The 16,783-nt window shown below is 37.6% G+C and overlaps 1 protein-coding gene across 2 annotated transcripts in view; it reads left to right on the top strand.

Moving 5' to 3' along the window:
- The window catches only part of LOC127650171 (ankyrin repeat and IBR domain-containing protein 1-like), a 41,964-nt gene that overhangs the window by 19,015 nt on the left and 6,166 nt on the right, over positions 1-16,783 (top strand). For both annotated transcript variants that reach the window (XM_052135410.1, XM_052135411.1), the window contains exons 5-18: positions 1,573-1,690; positions 3,223-3,428; positions 3,808-3,896; positions 4,889-5,033; positions 5,311-5,471; positions 6,251-6,339; positions 6,567-6,697; positions 8,110-8,244; positions 9,467-9,553; positions 9,638-9,704; positions 9,839-9,984; positions 11,523-11,701; positions 11,865-11,916; positions 14,006-14,080. In XM_052135410.1, the coding sequence (XP_051991370.1) occupies positions 1,573-1,690; positions 3,223-3,428; positions 3,808-3,896; positions 4,889-5,033; positions 5,311-5,471; positions 6,251-6,339; positions 6,567-6,697; positions 8,110-8,244; positions 9,467-9,553; positions 9,638-9,704; positions 9,839-9,984; positions 11,523-11,701; positions 11,865-11,916; positions 14,006-14,080 (1,680 nt within the window). The remainder of the gene's footprint in view (positions 1-1,572; positions 1,691-3,222; positions 3,429-3,807; positions 3,897-4,888; positions 5,034-5,310; positions 5,472-6,250; positions 6,340-6,566; positions 6,698-8,109; positions 8,245-9,466; positions 9,554-9,637; positions 9,705-9,838; positions 9,985-11,522; positions 11,702-11,864; positions 11,917-14,005; positions 14,081-16,783) is intronic.

Raw genomic sequence — 16,783 nt, 5'->3', positions numbered from 1 at the left:
CATTATAGTATCCAGTCAAATGTTTTAACAAGACTACTCATTCCCTCTTATTATTTTCAGCTTTTTAGAACAATAGTAAATTCATCAAAACAATTAAATAACACAAATAGAATTATTTGAATTATGTAATGACCAAAAAATAAAACCTGTTTTATATTTTTACCTTCAATGTAGCCCCCCTTTGCCTTGATTACAGCTCTTTACATTATTGCATTCCCTCAACAAACTTCATGAGTTATCCACATGGGATGCTTTTTAAACTGTTTTACCTGTTTTTTTTCTTCTTTACTATCCAGTCCAGCTCATACATAAAAGAAAAAACATATTTAGGAAATGTATATTTAGGAAATTTATATTTTGGCACAGTTTTGTTTTGTCTTAAAGGTATAGTTCACCCCAAAATTTGAATTTTCTCATAATTTACTCTCCCTCAAGCCATCCAAGTTTTGTATGACTCTCTTCTGCAGAACACAAATTAAGTTTTTTAGAAGAAATTCTCAGCTCTGTTGGCCCATTCAATGCAAGTGAATGATGGCCAGAACTCTGAAGGTCCAAAAAGTACAGAAAGGCAGCATAAAAGTGATTGAGAAGACACAAGTGGTTTAATCCATATCTTCTGAAGCAAAATGATTGGTGTGGATAAAAGCAGGTCAATATTGAAGTCATTTAATCTATACATCTCCACTTTCAATTACATATTCCTCTTAAGTTTTTTTGGCAATTCACATTCTTTCATATTGCCACCTACTTGTCGAGGCTGGTCAAAGTTGTAGATTTATAGTAAAATAAAGACTTAAATATTGATCTTTTTTTCACTCACACATATCATATCACTTTAGATGACATGGATTTATCCAGATTTATCTGAGATGGCATGAGGGTGAGTAAATATTATTTTTGGGTGAACTATTTCTTCAAGGAAAACATTTCAAGCATTTAAGCACATTCCTTTAGTTCAAACCTTGTCAAGATCATGAGAAACATAAATTCAGTCAAGGATGCCCAACATTTTACCTGGTATTGAAATACTAAGTATGTGTAATTGCCCTCAAATATTATTATTTTAGTTGAATAAATAAACATTTCTGAAAGACCTGCACTGAAATATTAGTTCGTCTGTGCTTTCTTTATGTAGTACTATAATTTAAGCATCAGCTAAGTGCAGGAAATGCAACAATATTTCAGATCAAGTGCCATTCCATATACCCTGGCACAAGTCTGCTGCTTCACAAACACGGAGACAAACATTTAGTGTGTGTGTGTGTGTGCAGCTCTTTCATTAGTTGACCCGACAGTGTCAATTCCTTTAAGGAATTGAAAGCAAGATAAATCACAGCTCAGTAATGTTGTGTCATAGGAAAGGGAAGCAGTGGAAAGAGGACAGGAACAACTTCCATTTATAATGCCAGCAGCAGATTCATTATTGCGTTGGTTTGATGTCTCAGACAGAAGCAAAGCATTATATAAGTTTAAAAGGAAAAGCTTTATTAACGGTCCTTCTCTTACACCCTCTTTCTCTCACTCATTTTGTCTCTGTCATTATTTCTCATCACTCTTTCTTTTTCTCTCTAGCCATATGAGGGACTGAAGTTGCAGGACTTGCGTCGATTGAAAGACATGTTGATAGTGGATACAGCAGACATGTTGCAGGCTCCTCTTTTCACGGCCGAGGCATTGCTGCGAGCTCATGGTACGGATTTACTGCAGCTCCCAAAAAGTAGCTTCATTGAAGTCAGAATTTAGTGTCAGCCTTTGATAATGCTGGCTGTATATACAGCATATTTTACAATAATTTACACCGCAAGTTAATTCCAAGGTAGCCGTGTAAATGTTTTAGATATATCACAAAGAAAAAGTACCTGAAAGTACAATGGCATTACCTTAGTTTTTTGGACATTTACCACAAGATTATTTGAATAATCTTGGAAATTCCATGGTATAACCATCTGATACCAACACTGTACCATGGCACCACCACAGTACTTATTTGTAAGGGATTACTGATGCTTTGTTATTGTGCATAGCTCGGTCACCATGTGCCTGGGAATCCATTTGATCAGTTAATGAAAAATGCTAAATCTGGCCAATATCCAAGATCCTTAATTCTTGATGATATTATGTCTTCAAGTAAAAGGAGGTCTTTAAACTCATGTTTTAAACTAGAACATTCAACTCTTACTCCTTACTGAAGTATTTGGCACTCCTCTACTGCATAGATATTTTAAAGGGACAGGTGGATTCAATCAAACTTTTTACACTTTTCTTTTTTAAATAGCAAATGGCATTATTTTCCATTTATTTTTATAATTAAAGGGATAGTTCACCCAAAAAATACAATTCTCATTATGTATTCCCCCTCATGTTATCCCAGGTGTGTAGGACTTTTTCTTCACCAGAAAAATATTTCAGCTCTGTAGGCCCTTAAAATGCAAGTGAATGGAGATTTCTCTTTTGAAGCTCCAAAAATTACAAACAGTCAGCAAAAACGTCATCCATACGACTCAAGCTGTTAAATGAAAGTCTTCTAAAGCAACACGATCACTTTTAGTGCGAAAAAGATAAATATTTAAGTACTTTTTTACTCTAAATCATGCTTCCTTTCTGCAGAGGTATGCGTATGTAACATAATCGCATTGACTTTTGAAACACGTGAGAACTGAGGCACATGCGTCACAACCGGAAGAGCGTTGCAGTTTACAAGTGAGGAGGAATGCTGCACAGTAGCTTGGTTTGTCATCCACATTTGAGATATCATGAGGGTGAGTAAATAATGAGAGAATTTTCATTTTTGGGTGAACTATCCTTTTAATTGCCACAGTGATGAGGCTGATACTTTCATTTGTTGTAGCAGCCATACAAGTTTATAGAAAATAGATAACAGGTTAAATCTTTATATCTATCGACATTGCTCACCCTCATTTTGTTCCATACCTGTATGACTTTGTTTATTCTGTGAACTCCAAAGGAGATGTTGGGCAGAATGACTGCCTCAGTCATCATATACTTTAATTACTTTTTATTTTATTTTTTACTTGTAATTAAAGAAAATGGTGACTAAGAAAAAAAGATGCAATGAAAATGAATAGTGACCAAGTAAATGGGTTAATAAATGACAACTGAAATTTGGGTAACTATCCGTATAAGCAGAGTTAGAGAGAGAAATTAATGTTAATAGACAGTACTTACTTTCAGTCACTTTAGATCTTCTATTCTACTGCATAGACTGGGACAGGGAAAAACTCCTGGAGGACTGGATGTCTAATGAAGAGGACTGCTGTCAGCGCTCAGGTGTTCAGATGCCAACTCCCCCACCAAGCGGATACAATGCTTGGGACACACTGCCTTCACCTAGAACTCCCAGAACTACTCGCTCCTCTGTCACCTCCCCTGATGAGATCAGCCTTTCTCCTGCTGATGGCTTAGCCCTGGTTAGACTCTCTTCATGGCATCATGGATTTATGCTCCAGTCCACTTGAAGGAATAGTTCACCCTAAAATGAGCACTTACCCTCATGTCATTCCTAACCTGAATGCTGTAATTTTTTCATGTAACACCAATGGAGAAATGTACTCATAAGGGTGAGTAAATTACAGAATTTTTATTTTGGGGTGAACTATTCCTTTAATAATATTTGTGTACCAAAAAGAATTGGTCGACATCTACTCTTTTATACTTTACTGGTATGGACGTATCTTTAGTAGAAATGTGAACTGTTTTCACATTGCGTTTCTGTTATTTACTGTTCTCTGTGCAAATATTGAAATTAATATTGACACAATGTGTTCAATGTTTCTCATGCCCATATAGTGTGGGATTTGCATGTGCCCCATATCTGTGTTTGAGGACCCTGTGGACATGTCCTGTGGACACGAGTTCTGCCGGTCATGCTGGGAAGGGTAAGTATTGGAATATAGATTTGTTTAGGTTCCCACAGTCATGGAAAATCTGGAATGTAGAGTAAAACTTGCTCACATGCCTTTGTGATGTCTGATTTGTCAGTGAATGTTTTTTTCCTCTGTTCTTTTTAATGAAACAGTCGAACCAGATCACATCAGTCTGAATGATTCATTAGCGAATTGGTCTGAATTTGAATGTTTAAAAATCCTTATCCAGTAATTATGAATGACTGGAGAAGTCTTTGAAGTAGGGATGCACCAATGTATCGGCCAAACATCGGTTTCGGCCAATATTCGCCTTGACTGACATCAGCAAATATGATGTCATTCACCGATGGCAGTGGCCGATGTTTATTTGTTTATATGTCTTGGTTATTTGCGGTCGACTTGGAGAACAGTTGCCTACCCAGCTGTAGTTTCAGAGAAGATCCAACAGGTGGTACTAGAATACCACCCACAGACACTGGCTAGACACGACTCTGGCATGACGTAAGAGGGCAAAAAAAAAAAAAAAAGTTATTTTTCACAAAAAGAATCTTTGTTATTTGAAAGAAGGTTATATTAAAATGTAATTTCATAAATTTGTATGATTGAATTTGTGCTCATACAAAGATAGTGTGATGCAGGGCTGAAAGCTAATTTATTTTTTATAATTAAGATTTCTTAGTTTCACTGGCACAAAAGGGGGATAAAATAACAGCCAAAACAAACACAAAAACAATCGGTATCGGCCAAATTGTTATTTTAAACATCGGTATCGGCCCAGAATTTCACAATTGGTGCATCCCTACTTTGAAGTCATTGAAATTGGTTGATCAAAAAGTGTGGAAAAAGTGTTTTAATGCACAAACTCAGATTATATGGGTGGATATTTTAGAGACAATAGTCAATTCTTAATAATACATTGCTAAACTGAAAATTTTTGATTCTCTATGACACTAAATTGATATTCATGATCTGTCATCTTTGAACAATGTTTGTCTGGGTGTCAGGTTTTTAAATTTGAAAATCCAAGATGGGGAAGCACATAACATCTTCTGCCCTGCTTATGACTGCATCCAGCTGGTTCCCGTAGAAGTCATTGAAAGTGTTGTCTCCAGAGAGATGGATAAGCGCTACCTGCAGTTTGATATTAAGGTACAATTGGTGCTCACAAAGCACCAGAAGCCATTTCAGAGCTCTATTTCTTTTCTCTCATGATAGACTGTCTGCCACTGGCTTTGGATCAAAATATTGACAGCGTTGGTATTTACGCCAGTGTTTGTTTGAGCAAATGCCATCAGTCTCAACTGAAAGGTCTTGTAAACACACATGTACAGAAGTCAAATGTTGGATCGTTGGGTAGATAAAAGTTAGGATTAAAGTCATCCAAAATGAAGAGGAAGTTTTAACACATTTCTTTTTTCATCTTCAGGCTTTTGTGGATAATAATCCTGCCATCCGCTGGTGTCCCGTAGCCAGATGTGAAAGAGCTGTACGACTGACTCGCCCAGGCCCTGGAGCCTCTGACCCTCTGAGCTTCCCTTTGCTCAAAGCCCCTGCTGTGGACTGTGGGAAGGGCCACCTCTTCTGCTGGTGTTTTAATTAGCTGTCTACTTTTTCTGTGTACCATGTATTTATCTTGTTTCATTGGTTCACATTGGCTCAGCGGTCACTCCATAGGACAGTCTCATAGCTAATTTGTGGATGTTTTCATGAAGTTGTAGGCTCTTAAAGTGATGTTATTACCAAAGGTTCATGTTTACTTTCCTGAACTTAAAGAAAACTTCTCTTACACACCAGAGAATGCTCTGACAAAGCATTTGATATGAATAAATAAGATGTGTCTCAAGGGTGTTTACCATGGAGAATAAAGGTAGGGTCATTTTCGTATCAAATGGAAATACAGTAAAATGGATTTCCGAAAAAGACAACTGGACCTGACTGTCTGAAGTTCTCTGATTTTCAGCAAATATTAAAAAATATTTCAACAAAAACAAAACATTTACATTCCCTTAGATGTCTTCTCTACATCCATGTGATGCACCATTGTAATTCAAATCAGTGTATTTGCAGCGTTCTTAAATGTTAGTGTCATAACATAAATTCTAGTGTGTTAACACCCGTAGAAATGGTTCACAAAGGAAGTGTACTTTCATTCAAAAGCTGTCTTAAAAACATAGTGCTCATGGCGAGAGTTGCTGAAAAACATCCAAAGACAACGCAACATCCATCTAGTGCATATTTACGTATACCAACCATAAAATTTTTTTTTTTTTTTTGCAAGAATGCATCTTGAAAAATACATGAAGCCAGCTGCACCAACATGTTGCCTCTACAATATTCATTTTTATCTTTCTGTTTTGTTTTCACAGGGAGTGTCTTGGTGATGCTCATGAACCCTGTGACTGTGAGACATGGAAGATGTGGTTGCAAAAAGTGTCTGAAATGAATCCTGAAGAATGTAGGAGTTCCCAGACTCTACAAACATTTGCAAATTTAGTATATACATATAGTATATACATATATACACAGACTACATTGTTTTTTTCAATCAAAATCTAATTCCTTCACCATGCATGGTCATTTGACTTGTACCTCCTGTTTAATAGATGTTCATGACATGTACTCTGCTGCTAAAGGTTCAACGAGTAAGTTTAATATTGAGCTGCTCTCTGTCTCTCTGTACAGTGGCTGGTGTGAGTGTAGCCTATGAAGATGCTGCCAACTGTCTGTGGTTACTCACTAACTCTAAACCCTGTGCCAACTGCAAGTCCCCCATCCAGAAAAACGAAGGCTGTAATCACATGCAGTGTGCAAAGGTCAGTGGAAAAATTGATTATGTGGATGAAAACATCAATCCAGAATCAGCCATATGTCTTTTGTAACTTACAGATGATTATCAGCTGAAAAGTTATTGACCATTTAGGAACCTCATGCTCAGAATCTAATTTTATTAATGGAAAAGTTGGAAATCACATGTGTATGCAGGGCTTAACAATAAGCAAAGCCTGATTTCCCATGGCCAGTGCAAATTCTTTGCAATAAATAAGTTTGCATTTATATATGTTCTCATGTTAAATACTCCCACTGGATGGCAATTTATATTGTGAAATAAAACCAGCAGAGTGACGACATTCAGTTGTACAACTCCTGTGAACAATACTCTTGTATATTAGTTTGAGTTTGACCTCATACACTTAATCTTAACCATGGTTTAGACTTGAGTTTTGAAATATTAATTTGAATTGTTGATTCATTCTCTTATGGATTAGTCATTTAAAATGCTGCCCCTGCCCTATCTTGATTCTTTAGCCAGATATTTCTGAAGCCTCAGCACTTTCAACATGTACTGATGTGTTGACAGTGTTATAAAAAGATGGTTGTGTTAAATTAGTAATAGAAGTGCACTTTCCAGAAAAGAGGCTTGTATTAGAGCCTGATTCAAGGCTACTTGAGAAGTAGCAATTCCTTTGTTGGTTGGTAACATGCAGTCTACTGATTAAAGCACTCTGAGGAATCTGTTGCTGTTTTTTGTCATTGATAAAAAGCAAGGGGTAACAGTGGGAATTGTAGAGAAACATCAGAACGGCAGCTGCTGACCACAAACAGAGTTGTTTAATGGGGTTGGTTGAACGTGTGGTCATCATTCCCTCTATGGGGCTGTTCAAATCACAACTGCTTTAAATCAGCTTTATAGCTGCTTATGTATTTGAGGTCTGTGGAAAGTAACTAAATATTCAATATAGTTTGTCCACAGACCAAAAGCTTGTTTTGTCCCACAGCTTAAAACTGAAGTGTACTTTTTTTCCCCATGTTAAAATACTTTCTCATTTCAATTTTAACTTAATATGCAGAGACTACTATTAGTAAGCCATTTGTAGGTTGATTTTACTGAAAAGTGCATTCACGATGGCTCTAACAAAACATTGCTCTGTTTATTTGTGCACCTCAAACAGCCCAACAGCAACACTGGCTCAACCAATGGCGTTAGTTTGTGGTGGGACTATCTGCTTGCCATACAGGGGAAATGTTCGGGAAACCTGTTTGAGATCAATCATTATTTTTGCAATTTCATTTGGTGATACTTGAATATTTTGTTTTACTAAACTGGTTACATTATTCTCCATAATCAACCACATATCTGGCGATATGAATGAATGATATTTAATGTTAATGTTGCATTATCCTGTTTGACAAGTTCTCTCCCTACTTTCCCTCTATCTCTCTGCAGTGCAAGTATGATTTCTGCTGGATTTGTCTAGAAGAATGGAAAAAACACAGCTCCTCTACTGGAGGTTACTATCGCTGCACACGCTACGAGGTCATCCAGCAGGTGGATGAACAGTCCAAGGAGATGACTGTGGAGGTACTCACACCCCCCTTTACAAAACTACATTTGTTTCAGTGCAGTTGGCAAATAATAGAAATGGATTTATTCAAATGGCAACCATTTGAGGAATCCATTTACTTGGATCTTTAGATTTGTTTGTGGACTTCTGTGAATGGTTCTAGTTAATAAAGACCTTGAAAAGACTGAAAGAACATTAATTAGAAAGAGCAGCAAGTCTCAAAACACCAAATATTTACCTTCCTGTCTCATATTTTGAATGTACAAATGTGAAAAGCATGTTCTGTGCTTTGTTGTGAGTTAATGGGCCCTATTTTAAGAGCGCTAACACTGAGCACAGCGCTATGCGATATATCATAAGCGCAAAGTCAATGGCCATAATGTTTTGGTATCTACGTGCAAGTCTTGCCACAGGTATTTCTTTTGGAAATTGTTCATACAAAGCGCTAACGCTAATGGGCTGGGTCATGGCTTATATTAACGGTTATTGTATCAGCTATACTGGTTAATGCTGTGGATACTTGCTGGCACGTCACTTCTACCAGTCTATTTTGCTTTAAAAAATTAAATGTGAAAAACAAAACTTACACCAAACATTTTTCTAAATTCAAATTACATTTCAAACTAAGCAAAAATATAATTAAAATAATGAAGTGCTCAAAAAATCTAAATAATCACCTCCCCAAATCACAAAATGTTACCCTCTCTAACATCTATCACCGGTCTCTTTTGCAGCAATTTCAAAATCACTCTACGACAACAAGTGGAAAAATGTGAATGCAAATTAGAGTTTAACACACATCTCATACATTTTGTTTCATAAAAAGGCTACAGCAGTGATTGTCAGGGGCAGTATATATTTTCAGAGTTTGAACATTAACTTTTTTACCACCTGCTGGTGGAATCTCCAAAAGTACTGGAACTGATTTTAGACATTGCCCTGAGACTTCTCAAATGTCTCAGGGCAATGTCCTATTTATCAGGAAAATAGCAAACTATGCTTTGCAATTTACATACAATACACCAACAATGTGTGCACATACACCCACAGATAGCACAAACACTCGTGCTTTGCACTGGCATGAAAATTGAAGATTGGAATTGCCGCTCTCACGAAAATTGGATAAGGTGTAGCACATGGTCGTCCTTGGCGTGCTCATGAAAATAGAGCTCTTAGTGGTTATACAACTATTTAAGCAAGAAATAATGCTGAAATAATGTTTTTTTTTTCTTGTCATAGGCAGAAAAAAAGCACAAGAGCTTTCAGGAACTCGACCGTTTTATGCATTATTACACTCGATACAAGAACCATGAACACAGTTACCAGGTTGGCATCTTCATTATGAATGTCTTTGAAATGAATAGCTGCTTTTTGTTCACAATCACATATAGTAATTTTTTTTCAAACCAGTTAGAAGAACGACTTTTGAAAACAGCCAAAGAGAAGATGGAACAACTGAGCAAAGCTTACATTGGAAGTGAGCAACATTTTGTGCATATTTTCAACTACATTTACTGTAAATGTCTTTAGTTTTTTGTAGAATGCATGTTCGATTGTGAATAATATAAATTGTTTAAATATTAATTAATTCCAAATGTCTTTTTCTTAAAGGGGAAGGAGCCCCACCTGACACCACATTCATTGAGGATGGTGTGCATGAACTTCTCAAGACCCGACGCATTCTTAAGTGCTCTTATCCTTACAGTTTCTTCTTAGAGGCCAAAAGCACAAAGAAAGAAATATTTGAACTTATGCAGGTACTAAGATCAGTACAGCTGAAGTCAGAAGTTTACATAAACCTAGGTTGAAGTCATTAAAACTAATTGTTTTTAACCACTCCACAGATTTAATATTTGCAAACTATAATTTTGGCAAGTCGTTTAGGACATCTTTGTGCATGACACAAGTAATATTTCCAACAGTTGTTTAGAAAGATTGTTTCACATTTAATGGACTATATCACAATTCCAGTGGGTCAGAAGTTTGCATACACTAAGTTAACTGTGCCTCTAAGCAGCTTGGAAAATTCCAGAAAATGATGTCAAGCCTTTAGGCAATTAGCTTCTGATAGGACGTGTACCTGTGGATGTATTTTAAGGCCTACCTTCAAACTCAGTGCCTCTTTGCTTGACATGGATAAATCAAAAGAAATCAGTCAAAATGTAGGACTTCCACAAGTCTGGTTAGTCCAAATCCTTGGGGGCAATTTCTAAATGCCTGAAGGTACCACATTCATCTATACAAACAATAGCACTGAAGTATAAACACCATGGGTCCACGCAGCCATCATACCACTCAGGAAGGAGACGCATTCTATTTCCTAAAGATGAATGTAGTTTTGTGCGAAAAGTGCAAATCAATCCCACCACTGCTCTAAAACAGCCAGACTACAGTTTGCAAGTGCACATGGGGATAAAGATATTACTTTTTGGAGAAGTATCCTCTGGACTGATGAAACACAAATTTAACTGTTTGTGTTTACCATAATGACCATCGTTATGTTTGGAGGAAAAAGGGTGAGGCTTGCAAGCCGTAGTACACCATCCAACCGTAAAACGTGGGGTGGCTGCAGCATGTTGTGGGGGTGCTTTGCTGCAGGAGGTGCATTCACAAAATAGATGGCATCACGAGGAAGGAAAATGACGTGGATACATTGAAGCAACATCTCAAGCATCAGCCAGGAAGTTAAAGCTTGGTTGCAAATGGGTCGTCCAAATAGACAATGACCCCAAGCATGCCTCTAAAGTTGTGGCAAAATGGCTTTAGGACAACAAAGTCAAGATATTGGAGTGGCCATCACAAAGCCCTGACCTCAAACCGAACTGAAAAAGCATGTGCGAGCAAGGAGGCCTACACACCAGTTCTGTCTGGAGGAATGGGCCAAAATTCCAGAAACGTATTGTGAGAAGCTTTTGGAAGGCTACCCAAAACGTTTGACCCAAGTTAAACAATTTAAAGACAAGGATACCAAATAACAAACTGTAGGTACATTTCTGACCCACTGAGAATGTGATGAAAGAAATAAAAGCTGAAATAAATCATTCTCTCTACTATAATTAATTTCACATTCATAAAATAAAGTAGTTATCCTAACTGACCTAAGACAGGGAATGTTTTCTACGATTAAATGTCAGGAATTGTGATAAACTGCGTTTAAATGTATTTGGCTAAGGTGTTTGTAAACTTCTGACTTCAACTGTCTCTATTCACTTCTTGCCTCATTAGAAAAACAACTATAAAGCTATTTATGTGCCTTTCATACATAATGTTTCATTGCACAACATGTCTCAAACAGACTGATTTAGAGATGGTCACTGAAGATCTTGCTCAAAAGGTGAACAGGCCTTACCTCCGCACCCCTCGCCATAAGATCATCAGTGCTACGTATCTTGTGCAGCAGAAGAGACGAGAGTTCTTGGCCTCTGTGGCTCGAGGTGTTGCTCCAAACGATTCACCAGAAGCTCCACGCCGCAGGTGAAGACAATGACCTTTGCCATTGCCTTCTCCCTCTATTTATCAGGGTGTCACAATTTGTTTTATCAAGAAATCTACAGGGTTTCCAATGTCATATAAAACCTGTAAATATCAGGGAATTTTTATTATATTATAATCCTGTAAATATTTATTATTTTTGCAGTTTTGCTGGTGGTACTTGGGACTGGGAGTATCTGGGATTTGCATCGCCTGAGGTATCATTGTATCTTTTGTCATTTTCTGTTTTTAACCAACCTCTGCCATTTCAAAGCTCACACACACAGCCAGAGTTGTAGCTCATTAGACTAATAATACCCTCTGATTTTCTGGGATGTCTGTGTTTAAATTAGGGGTGGTAATCGGGATGGGAGTTTGCATTTTGGAGTTAATCTAGTGTGCTTTGACCGAACATTTTTTATTCTCACATACTTAGTGGTGGCCAATCTCTTTTTCTCCAAAACTATTAAAGTATTAGTTCACCCAAAAATTCTCTCATAATTTGCTTACCCTCATGCCATCCCAGATGTGTATGACTTTCTTCAGCAGAACACAAATGTGGATTTATGCACAAAAAAGTAAATATAATGGCTTTTTTACACTGCACTTAACCCCAGTTTATCGTCATTCTAAACCCCACTTTTAACCCCATGTAAAGCAACATTTCATACTTGTAATTTTGAAAGGGGTTTATTACCGCTTTTTATCTGGGGTTATGAAACCCCACTCTGGAGCAGGTTTAGCACCGCATTTGCGGGGTTAATCCCGAATTGCAGTGTCAAAGGTATACAGTGTGAAACGATGCAGTGTTTTAATGTTACAGAAAGTTTAGCAACAGACAAGCAATCAAATAAAGCCTCAGTGCATACCACTTTAAATATTCATGTACTTTGTACAGTCGCTGAAACTTTCTCGTTTTTTACATTCTCCATCTGAGGGAATCCGGTAACGTGTCAAACATTGGTGGCAAATGCAATAAGTGCCATGATGAAGAGACAGTATTCTTTGTTTTCGTGGCATATTTCAGAAGACGAAATACAAACAGAGCTGATTAGCTGGGGGCAACTCGCAGAAGACCAGAGTAGCACCACTGATGGGTTGTGTGCCCGTCGCGAGATGCATTCGTCCAATCATTGTTATTGACACCGCAAATAAGAACGTTAACCTGGTGTTTACGAATGTACAGTGTGAAACATTGGAACGTGAATACCCAGGATTAATTATTAATCCAGGGTAAAGTATGAACAGTGTGAAACATGAAACAGGATAACCCAGGATTCCATTTATCCGGCTTAGAATAACTCTTGGTTAATGGTTTCAAGTGTGAAAAGCCCTGTAGCCATCCAAAAAATAATCCATACGATTTCAGTGGTCTAATTAATGTCTTCTGATGCGTATACCGTAGGTGTAAGAAATAAATCAATATTTAAAACTTTTTTTACAAAAATACACGAGGGTCGAGGTCAAGCGCGTTCGCAGTTTCACGTTAGAACAACCTTGAAATATGAAAAAACTGAAGTGAAGTGTTGTTTACAACAGAGGAGCATAGTTGCCTCATTCGGCTGGTTTGGATATATCAACTGTGGCGCCATCTTGAAACGGTGAACAAGGAGAGCTCTTTGAAATCGTTTGAATGCGAGTGAGTGGAGGAGATGCCTCAGACCGAGCTTCTTGCTCAGACTGTTGCATAAACTGTGGAAACAGTATTGCGGTCTACAGAAACGACTGTTAATAAGATATCTATGGATGAATATCTATGCAGAAGAGGCTTTCGCGCTTGTCACGTGAGGGACAGTTTGAACTCCACCCTCGTCAACTTACAAAACTTACTGAACATTTTCAGTATAAAAAATTAAATTTTGATCTATTTCTTACACCTAGTGTTTCACTTCAGGAAGACATTAATTATACAACTGGAGTCATATGAATTACTTTTATGATGGCTAAACGTAATTTTTGGAGCTTCAAAATGTTGGCACCCATTCACTTGCATCGTATGGACCTGCAGAGCTGAAATATTCTTTTAAAATGTATTTGTGTTCTGCTTAAGAAAGATAGTACACATCTGGAATGGCATGAGGGTGACTAAATTATGAGAGTATGTTCATTTTTGGGTGAACTATTCCTTAAGTTAAAAATTTAACCAAAAGTAGTGATTCTTGTTGTTAGAATATTCATACACCATTATGAGGTCAAATATAACTCTCCATTAAAATATCAGTCTCCCCAACTCTAGATTAAATTTAAGAGAGTTGTATGTGTTGCTGTATTGTACGAGCAGTCATTGAATCTTTTTTGTGTCCAAAGATGGTGAGGAATCACCCAGTACGGGGATCAAACACGCAGCGTGAAAGCAATTTCAATGCAGGAGGCCAGCCACAGGTAGTACTGAAGACAAAAAGTGAAACATTCTTCAAATTTGTTCCAGGATGAATTTATAATTATTACAATGTCCTGTTTGAAACTCATTAAACCAATCAAGAATTAGGTGTATAGAATGTCTAGGCTGGTCATCTCCTGAAATAACCAAGAAAAGGACTACATTTGAGGTCCATACACCTTATGGACTACATACACCTTTGCCAAATAAATTTAAAATCAGTTTTTCACAATACCTGACATTTAATCGTAGAAAACATTCCCTGTCTTAGGTCAGTTAGGATCAGTATTTTAAGAATGTGAAATGTCAGAATAATAGTAGAGAGAATTATTTATTTCAGCTTTTATTTCTTTCATTCCCAGTGGGTCAGAAGTTTACATACACTTTGTTAGTATTTGATAGCATTGCGTTTAAATTGTTTAACTTGGGTCAAGCATTTTGGGTGGCCTTCCACAAGCTTCTCACAATAAGTTTCTGGAATTTTGGCCCATTCGCTCCAGACAGAACTAGTGTAACTGAGTCAGGTTTGAAGGCCTCCTTGCTCGCACATGCCCACAAATTTTCTATCGGATTGAGGTCAGGGCTTTGTGATGGCCACTCCTATACCTTGACTTTGTTGTCCTAAAGCCATTTTGCCACAAATTTGGAGGTGTGCTTTGTGCCATTGTCCATTTGGAAGACCCATTTGCAACTGAGCTTTAACTTCCTGGCTGATGTCTTGAGATGTTGCTTCAATATATCTACATAATTTCACTTTCTCACTGTGATAAGGATAGGTTTGTGGGCAATGGAGGAGTCAGGAGACAGAGAACATTGAGTGTTTATTCACACACACTTTAGTTTAAACACACTTGACTTCAGCCTAAGTGTATGTAAACTTTTGACTTCAACTGCATGCCATTAATCAATTCAAATGAATCATTAAACTAGAATTCCTGTCCTGTGGTCAACATCACCGTTCTTGAAATTTGGATAATGTTGTAGGTTGCTTTGTCATGCATTCAGTGTGCCTGTTTCTTTCTAAAACCTGTGGAACTCTCAAAATATTAGCAGTTCTTCCTTTTTGTGGTTGTTTTTGATTCGTTATATGGTATAGGCTTAAAGGAATATTTCAGGTTCAATACAAGTTAAGCTCAATCGACAGCATTTGTGGCATGATGTTAATTACAACAAAAGTTAATTTCTACTTGTGCCTCCTTTTCTTTTTCTTTAAGAAAAATCTGTTACAGTGAAGCACTTAAAATTAAAATAAATAAACATTGAAATACTCACCGTTTCAAAATTATAGCCACTAGACAAACAATATATGTGTTAACTTGATTTTATTGTCGAAATCATTTCTAACAGTTTCTGTGTAAAGTTAAATCCAATTTTACAACTTCGTTGCCATTATAAAAAAATATTACACCGTAAAACGACCAATAAAATGTAAAAATGTATACTTTAAATAAGCTTAAGTTAAACTTAAGTTTTAAAATAATGCATGTGTGGGATGCACCGATCTGATACCTGGATCGGTATCGACTCTTATACTGAAGCTTTTAGTCTGATTGGGTATCGGTCTGACGAGCCCGATCCAAATCCGATACTGTGTGTTAGTCATGTTCGGTACTGTCAAGCTCCAAAAATGTATAACCATAAAAACACTGTGTAACAAGATGAAAGAAAGATGAAATGAGAACCAGCTTGACAACATAATGTTTAATGATAAACTTAAACAAAAACACACAAGCATAAACACACAGGGCAGCTGCCTGTAATTCTCTCGAGCTGCCACCTCCGGTCACCTTTATCCCTCTCAGGCTTGATCAGCCTGATTGGGGGCCAAGTGTGCAGCATCACAGCCTGGCCTGGCCCTGCCCTCCACCCTGCCACATTCCTCCCTGGATCTTTCAGGCTGGGGAGTCCCCAGGGGCTTGCCCTTCTGGCCCAACTGCAGGCAGGTCATCCCCACCTTTCTGGATCTGGGAGGGGACAAGGGGAGGGAAACAAAACCATAACAATAATATTTAAAAAGAGAGGGAAAGGCCAACACGGAGTGACAGCGGTAGAGAGAGAGAGGAGAGAGGGAAAACGCACTAGCCTGGTCCTTGGCCACTCCTCCACCCTCTTGTGGATGACAGCCGCGCCTCCTCGGGCTGATCGGAGACAATCCTCAGGCCTCTGGTAGACGGAACGCCCCGCCGCGTTTTCGGTGGACGAAAGGCATCTCCACCTGCCCCTGTTTTAGTGGCTGGTAGGGGTCTCCACCGCCCCTGGCAGCAGCCCTGACCAACGTCTCCAGGCAGATGGCTAGAAGCCCCTCCTGTCCTCGCGATATATTCGCGATTTAAATATATTACTATTGTAATTCAAATGAAAAGGCAATAATAATCATATTAATTACAAAGTATTATTGTTGTTGTTGTCATTAGTATTCGTTTACAATTTATAACAATATTTAAGTTGAATGGTTTCCAAAAAATAACTGTGAATGAAAAGTAAACTGATGTCTTACATCTGGATTTTTAAGGATTCAGTTCAATTCAGTTGTAAGTAAAAACAAAAAAGGCAAAAATAAAACACTGGTTAAAACACTGGTTTCTTTTCTACTGAGCACTTGAAGAGCACTTGAAGACTGAAATTACTGTTATTTTGCTGCTACATAATTCAGTAAACTAGTTAATGATAAAGTTTTTCTTAAGCTATACTGAAGAAATATTGAA

This window comes from Xyrauchen texanus, chromosome 10 (assembly GCF_025860055.1).
Source record: "Xyrauchen texanus isolate HMW12.3.18 chromosome 10, RBS_HiC_50CHRs, whole genome shotgun sequence".
Taxonomy (NCBI): Eukaryota; Metazoa; Chordata; class Actinopteri; order Cypriniformes; family Catostomidae; genus Xyrauchen; species Xyrauchen texanus.
This window is presented reverse-complemented; position numbering and strand designations above follow the sequence as displayed.